Source organism: Quercus robur, chromosome 1, assembly GCF_932294415.1.
Source record: "Quercus robur chromosome 1, dhQueRobu3.1, whole genome shotgun sequence".
NCBI lineage: Eukaryota > Viridiplantae > Streptophyta > Magnoliopsida > Fagales > Fagaceae > Quercus > Quercus robur.
Window position 1 is genome coordinate 12,749,882 of NC_065534.1, and position 8,975 is coordinate 12,758,856.

At 32.8% G+C, this 8,975-nt stretch overlaps 1 protein-coding gene across 1 annotated transcript; it reads left to right on the plus strand.

Annotated features, from left to right (window-relative positions):
* Positions 1–905: 905 nt before the first annotated feature.
* LOC126721678 (zinc finger protein WIP3) lies at positions 906–4,115 on the plus strand. The gene is made up of 2 exons (XM_050424735.1): positions 906–1,514; positions 3,270–4,115. Exons 1-2 carry the CDS (start codon positions 999–1,001, stop codon positions 3,702–3,704), a joined length of 951 nt encoding a protein of 316 aa, XP_050280692.1. The 5' UTR covers positions 906–998; the 3' UTR covers positions 3,705–4,115.
* Positions 4,116–8,975: the final 4,860 nt, after the last annotated feature.

The following is an 8,975-nucleotide window of genomic DNA, read 5'->3' on the forward strand; positions in this document are numbered from 1 at the left end:
ATCACTCGAATAGCTTTTTTCTGAGTGTTGGGACAAGAACTTCTACTATCAAACCACACCCTTGTGTGGTAACCAAAACTTCTATTTTTATCAAGACAAAAGCTTCTATATGAGTATGTAATACAGACTAGGGTTAGAGGAGGACTATAAAATCCACAATAAAAAATTTTGTGAGCACTTCAAAATTGTGTAACTTGATATGTTTGTATGATATGTTAAATTCAAGAATTTATATTTTATATATATATATATATATATATATCATTTGGTTGAAAATATACAAATATTTTTAATTGCTAATATACAAAACTTATCACAGTGTCTTGATTTTTTTTTTCGTCTTTATTTGATGGCCAATATATAGGAGATTATTTCAATTTCCGCAGCTTATATTGAAATTTTGACTACCAGCCCTCATTAGCCATATACATGTTCAATGGAATAAAAACTGCATTATGCGTTATTAACACAACTATATGAGACTTTCTAGGTGCATGATTCATTTTGGTTCCATTCAATATTATTTTCTTTTCCTTTTAGGTATTGACCAAATGTCCAAACTCCTTTTGCTTTCACTATGTTTTCCCTATTTGGGGACATCTGCTCAATGCCAATGTATTCTGAGAAAACGTGTGCATGTGTGTTGAAATCCTAATATTATTATTTTTTTTTAAAGCAAAAAAGAAAATACATTATACATGTACACCTAATGGCTAGATGCAAATAATAGTTTCAGACTATTCTAGGATTCTCTTCATCTTAGTGAGTCATCTTTGCATGTCATTTTCCATAACCCCACCATTAGTCTCTCACTTTCTCTCTCTCTCTCTCTCTCCCCCAACCAAAACAAAGGCGAAAGGTAGAAAAGAAAGAAAGAGGGGGCTAAAGTTCCAAAAAGACAAACCAAACCACCTTTCATAACCATATAAGTGCTAGCTTTCCCACATAAAGTCTGGATATAACCATCTGAGGAGAGACTTCAAAGGAGCTCTCTGAGGATGAGTTTAAGAAATCAACTTGTAGGTGAGCACAGTTTGTGCTTCCAAGCCCCAACTTTCATTGAGTGGCTCAAGCCCTCACCCTCTGCTTCATCACTGACATCATCATCATCCTCTTCCTCCTCTTCTTCTTCATATTCTTCCTTAACCACCCCAAAAGAGTTTGTTCAGGAGACTTTACAATGCTTGCCTCTTCTAGGCGGGTTTACTGAGACCAAACCCTTGAAACAGCAAGATATTAGACTCCAAAAGGAGGGTTACACAATCAAAGAAGAGGAGGTTGAGAAAGTTACTGTTGCCTTGCACATTGGTTTGCCTGACACGGGTGATTCTGATGCTGAGAAGATGATTTTTGACTCTAAGGAACAAGAACCCGTGAAGAAAAGCTTCCATGGTTGTTCTTTTAACACACAGAGTAGGTTTTGGATACCGACACCTGCTCAAATTCTTGTGGGGCCGATGCAGTTTGCTTGTTCCATATGCAGCAAGACCTTCAATAGGTACAATAACATGCAGGTTAGTTCTCATCAATTTCTTGACTTATTTCTTGAATTATTTTTATTTTTATTTTTATTTTTTTCATTTTGGACTTGAAGAAAATAATTATATTTTGGGACAAAATATAGCCTAAATATTATGTATGATCAAAACATATGTAGATCATAGAATTTCATGTTCCTGGTGAAACATGATAGAGGTGTTGTTTAAGTTTATTGCTTATATATTTTGTTCAATATATTCTTTCTTTGTGCTTATTAATAATTACTAAAGGTTAATGCACAGTCTCATGTACACCTCTTCTCATCTTCCTAAATTACCATTTGCTTTTTGCATGGTTGGAAAATTGAACCAACATAATGTATATTTTAAAAACTAAAACACCTCCAAGATTATGCATTCCTTGAAAGGGGAATTGTAATTCCCTTTACCAGCAAAAACCCTATTTTCTCTAAACGAAATTATCCATTCCCATGAAGATTCTAGTTTCCATCCAACTGCAAGAAGAAACAATCCCCAATGGAGTGCAGCCATGCATACCAATGATAATTTGCTTTAATTCTTGGTAATGGAGAAAAAGGCATGATAATATATACTGCAAATCACTTAAATCTTGTTTTTATGTTTATTTTGGTTGCTATCACATAAAGCATTCTGTTAGATATCAGCGTCGGTGTAGTTTTTTTTTTAATAAGATATCGTTCAATTTAGATATATTATTCTCTAAGTTTTATACCAACAAGGTTTGTATCTAAAAGAAGAAAGTCTTCAAGTCCTCTCTTTTAATGTCCATCAATAATATGAAGCTAATTGAAACAAATGTAATTGAAGTTTGGAAAGAAAAAACTGAGAGCCTTAATTAAATGGCCCCCTCTTCTTTAGGAGTAATCCTTCAAGGCCTTTCTTTAATTTTTGTATGCAACATTTCCCTTTTGTTTAGCCACTTCCTACGATTTCTAAAAGGAAAACTTCATGTAAAGCCCACTTTTTCGCCTCCTGTCCTTTAACTCTACCTCTTTGGGTCAAAAGATAATGAGCTTGGGTTTTGAAAAAAAGGACCAATTTGCTTATTGAATAAAGCTGAACATGATTACAAAGCAATATGAGCATCACAAGATGACAATTCCAACCAGAACTTTTTTTTTTTTTTTTGAGAAACATTCCAACCAGAACTTTGGATACTCATTCTTTAAATAATAATTCTTAAACTTTTTATTAAAAGATGCAGGGAAATATTCCACAGGTGAAGGCCCTAAACAAGCCCAAAATAATCAATAGCCTTTTTGTAACTTACACTTTCCCGATCATGGCATGTTGCAATCTTGAATAGTTCATCAATAATGACATTACTAAAACTTATTCCTAGTGCTAGCTTAGGGAGGAATTAAAATCATTTATCCATTCTAAGTGTTTCACTTTATACTTTATTAATCATACCCTCAAGAAGTGCTACTATCCATAATTGAGAATCAACCAACAATTCTAATTGTAAACAAATACATATGTACCTGGTTAGAAGTTATTTTTATTTATCTTATGAGATTCAAGATTTAAACAAATTTGATGCAAGTATGAGAAATATTAGACATGAATGTATAAAAAAGTTTTATCCACTCTTAAGCATTTTACTTTATCTTCTACTAATTATAGTATGTTATGTGTTTAATTTTTTTTTTTAAACTTTTAGTTATTTTTCAAGGAAATAAAATTGGATGTGTGCCAAATTGTGATTGGTTATTGAAAATAATCTTTTTTATTATATATTTTTTATAGATGCATATGTGGGGGCATGGATCCGAATATAGAAAAGGACCAGATTCACTTAAAGGAACTCAACCAGCTGCCATGCTAAGGCTACCATGCTATTGCTGTGCTCAAGGCTGCAAGAACAACATCAACCATCCGCGAGCGAAGCCACTGAAAGACTTCAGAACACTGCAAACTCACTACAAAAGGAAGCATGGAGCAAAGCCATTTATGTGTAGAAAATGCGGGAAAACATTTGCAGTGAAAGGAGATTGGAGGACACATGAAAAGAATTGTGGGAAGTTGTGGTATTGCACCTGTGGTTCTGACTTTAAGCATAAGAGATCACTTAAAGATCACATCAGGTCCTTTGGAAAAGGCCATTCCCCACACCCTTCTCTTGATGGTTTTGAAGATGAAAAGGAATGCATCACAGGTTCTGAGGATGAATTCGCTCGCTAATTAACTAGCTCTTGATCCATGGTTTACAAGTTTAATCTCTTCCCATTTCAGCTTTGTTTGATATAGACGTAAAATCTAAGTATGCATGCTTATCTAAGCTTGTGCTCAGTAACAAAAAATTCTCAACAATTTGCGCGGAGGCACCACTGGGAGCGGTTTGTTTCGGAGCACTTGCTGGGCGATAAGCAGAATTAATATGTATCTTTCAATATTTAGACGGTTTGCATAGTTAACTATGTTAATAAGCTGATTGCCACAAGTGATGAAGTAGATGAATTTTCTTCTCTTATCAACAAAAACTAGGCATTAGAAATTAATGTTTAAGCTTTTGTTCTAAGGAGAAAATTTGTCCGCTTCATTCCTAACTGGTAATCTTTTATAAGATGATTGCTTGTTATCTTTTACAGCTTACATTATCATCTCTCTCCCTCTCTCTCTCTCTGAATAGTTGATTTCTATATGAATCTGTTTTAAGCACCTTTCCATTTTGGCATTAGCTTTTTAACTTATTTATTTATCTATAACTTTTTCATTCATTTTTTTTCAAGGTACAATTATGTTTCAACCAACTTTCAGCAACCAATTAGCATAAACATTCGGCCAAAAATTGCATCCAAACACATAAGTATCTTTCTATATGCTTCAAAGAATTATAAATAAATATGTATAAATTATCAAATTAACCTCTCCTATATCAACTGATCAGGACTAAGATCTACTATGCATATGAAAGCTCCTTTGAGAAAACTCAATAATGTTTTCTAAGATTTCTAGACAAGATTGTTGCTCGCAGTTTGTCATTTTCTCCCGTACAAATTAGAAAACAGCAACTACATGTTTGTGGATTTTGAACTAATATCTACATCCTCTGTACCATTATTATAGGAGTTGAGTTATAACTTATTTGCCATATATACATAATTTAGTTATTAAGTGCTCGACGAGCTCTAAATATTCACATTTACCAAAAAATAAATTAAATTAAATTAAATTAAATATATGTATGAATTTTCCACATGCAATGTAGAAGATGGGAGAGAGTTAGAAGTTAGAACCCTACTAGCATATGCGATCTGTATATTTTACAAAAAGCCTTAGGCCATAAATGAAAATATAAAAATAAAGAACCCTCAAAGAATATATAATTAATGATTATATTATTTTATATAGTGAAATTTGGAGAAATCATTTTATTTGACAAGAGCCTGACCAACTGTGGCAGAACACTGAGGAAAAACTACTTGCATGTGAATCCTTGCCTTTTGCATCTAATGGATTAACTAGAGATATCTAATTAAATAGTACCAAGTCAAAAGGATACCCGTAAAATTACACTATCGTTTTATTGTCCCTACTTTCAAAAGCGTAGTGGGGAAGTTGGTGAGAGTCCAATTTGGAGGCCTAATTACCAAATCAAAAATCCACCAACTGAGATTACAATATCAACCAGAGAATGATTGGGTACTAATTAACCTTAATGGAAAATTCATTTAGTCTTACTTTGAGGACTTTCTGATAATACACACCCACAAGATTGAAAGCCCAAAATACCCCCACACACACACAAAAAATTGCTAGTATGTGTGAAAAAGAGATTTCCAGAAGACTTTTTTCTAACCCATGATGCAAGGCTATCTAGATCAGTAGTGATACACAAAACAAGAGAGAGAGAGAGAGAGAGAGAGAGAGAGAGAAGGGGTTGAAATTTGGCTTCTTCTGTGGTACTCGGTAGGCTTGACCAAAGACTTAAAGGTGTAGGAAAATTTGTGAGAAGGTGTTTGATTTTAAAAGATGAGGGACCTCCCTCCACCATGGTTTGTCGGGTGAGAAAACAATTATATAGGGGGGAAAAGAACAACTGCCCTCTTTATCTCCATTGATTTAGCTTAAACTGTGTTCATATTCAAAAGAGGCAGTTTGAGTGTAACACCAATGAATTTAAGCCACTTCTTTGAGCTAACAGGTATAGCAACTTTCTAGCTAGCTAGCCACCAAGCTGGTCGGTAAGGAGGCTCAGTTTCTTTTCCTCCATGCATATCCTTTTTAGTATTGCCATCAAGTATATATCATCATCATTAAAATTTAAAACCTAATAGTCCATGCACAGGAAGACTGATAGGAAAAGAATTTTAGGAATACAAACAAGTTTACACCTGCCTACACAGATTGTCTTTTTGCTAATATGACATTTTTTACAAATTAGTGCAAACTAGTGTGCACTAATTAGTAAAGGACAAGACATTTTTTTTAGGCTTTGTACGTGGTAGCCTAGGGTGACGGTATCTTGTTTTTTACTGACTTTAAGATCAAAGCGTGTTTGCCATTTTATGTCTTCACCTTATGACAAGGTATCGTTTAATAAAGTAGGAATCACAAGCTAAAGTTCTCCGCCCACGGAATATAGAGAAAAGGATAAAAACATTCATCACTCTAATTAAGGAATCCACTTAGAACAATAAACTCACCACCTAGCTATTTGAATCCATCAAGGGATAAGAGTTAATATGGAGAAATCTTTCTAACAAGCCAATGGCTGAAAATAACACTTATGATTCTCTTATTTGCATCCATACATCATACATGAGTTAGGACTTATATAGGACCAATCCTTAAAGCATGAGGAATGGCATCTACATATTTCCAAGATCAAAACATTCAACAAAAATCGAAGTCTTAAACAAATTTTCACAACACAAATAACAAGAATCATCAACAAGACTTTAAGAAATACATTTTGGAAAGTGAAAAATCTAATTTTGACCCTATGCAGTACAATAATAGAGTGATTGTCACTTTTATCCCAAACAATCAATAACGGCTTAACAACTACACAATGATAAACAAATCACAAATATATCACCATAATTTAAAAGCAGTAAAATAAAGAATAAAACAAATACAGGGATTTGGTGAAAAGAAGTGAAAAACTGTAAAAACCACCTTAGAATAACTTATAAATTTTTTTTTTTTTACAACAGTCTATTTACAAAACCTTTGCATAGCAAACAACCCATACTGTTCTAGTGCATCAACTCAAACCCTCCATGCTAGACTATAAATTTGGTATATAAGACTCACTTACAAATTTTACAGTTTATCTAATTTCATAAGAATTTAATTAGTGTAAAAAATTAGGCTTTTGAGATGTATATGTATAAAAGAGGATTTTCTGCTTAGGGCCTTTATGCTTAAGAAGAACGGCACTTGTTTAGATTCTTGGTGCACAACCTTACGGTAGATTTAGGAATACTAGTTCCAAATTATCAGTCTATCAAGGTTTGAGCGAGGGTATTATAAAATTTCTGTCTGGCTTCAATGATGTCATGATTCTTGAATGAGCTTCTTGAACTTCAACACAGTAACTCCTAACTTGACTTTTTAATAACTTTATTGCACCCATGAAAACCCTTAATGCTACATGTTTTGGCACATAAAATTTTCTAATCTAAATCTTAACAATCTTACCTGTTTTCAAACAATCTAACTATTCCCCATCTTAAAGAATCGGGTCAAGCGATGATTTAAAACTAAACCCAAACTAACTCGAGCACTTTCAATTGTTTTTTAAAATAAAAAATTTAGAGTTTTAGCACATTATATATACTATTTGAGTTGCTACACAATGTGTGGTGCAACTTATTATTAGTTTTCTCCAATATTTCAATAAATTTTTGTAAGAATCTTGTAACTTAACTGATTAACATCTTCTAGTATTTTCAATAGAGACATTCAGGGTTCAAATCCCCCACCTCAACTATCGATGTATAAAAAAAAATTAATAAATTTACTTGTAAAAAATTGTAATCTTTAGTTATTTTATAAACAAAATAGAAGAGAATAATGTAGTGATTTGATCATACTATATATACATATATGCGTTTATAAAATGAAAATTGCATGATATAGTGGCTAATATAGATAGGCATGTTTCATGCCTACTAAAAAATGCAAATTTCCTTCAATTATTGTTTTTACATTCTTGATTGTGTGTTACTAAATTTATTTATTTATTTCCTTTTTTTTTTTAGACATTGTTTCAATAAAAAACTAAATTTGAGCAAAAATATCAAATTTCAAATCAATTGTTTCTCACGTTAAAAAAAAAAAAAAAAAATCAATCATTATGTTTAAAATAGTTAATATAACAAAATAAACATATTTAATCTTTCTAATTACATAGAATAAATACTACAATTTAGTTCCACACACAAATATATGAATTCACAAATACTTAATTTCTTATGGCGCATTAGTTTCAATTGTTGCCAAAGCAACTAAACATGAGGAAGAACGTCACATTCTAAATTTATTATTATTATTATTATTATTATTATTATTATTCCAACTAAAAATTATTTCTCATATAGAGTTTATAAAAATAATCATATAAACTTATTTAATGTAAATAATTAATGCACAACTATAGATAATTAATAGATGCATTTACTCTATTGGCTAATCTTATGAACTAATATTTTGATATAAATGCAAACTTTGTTAAAGTAGACACCTAAATAAAGATAATTTCAAAGAATGTGCCTCTCTCTCTCTCTCTCTCTCTCTCTCTCTCTCACACACACACACACACATACACAATATAGATTTGCATTTCATAGTGAAATGAAATCATAAGGTTAGATGCATAAGATGATATGTGTAGGGGAAGTTGATGCCTTAATAACAAATTGAGGCTTTAAAAACTAAACGTAAACAAATAAGCTAAAAATTAAATGAAAAATTGATGGCAAATAGACTCTATATGTCTTACGTAAGAGGGTGGTCTTATGAGATCGTCCTATGAGATACCACCTCCCACAAAAGATAGAAGTTTTTTAGGTATCTTGACAATTATTTTTCAAGCCAAGTGAAAAATTCACAAAATGGGTTTCAATTTGCCAGGAAATCCATGCCATGGTTGTTTACCTTATGAATCTCAAGGTGTTAACTCTTGTAATCATCAAAGGGTCCTGTAAGGGCACAAAATCTTTAACGGCCCAACAACGATGTTGGGCTCGCACACGAAAAGTCCCTCACAATAATATTTGTAGAGAGTGGGCTTGAAAGGCCAGCGTTGGATCACAGGGCGACACTTCGGGCCGGACTATAGGTGAACCAATATGAGAAAGAGCTTTGGGCTGGATATTCAGACCCTTCAATCTTATATCTAGGAGGATTTGGCTCCTCGGATCATGTCCGAGGAGCGATGGTGCTGTCCCCGGTTATCCGTCGGTGGGTTTTTATGTGGTGTCCGGCGTATATTATCCAGGCATT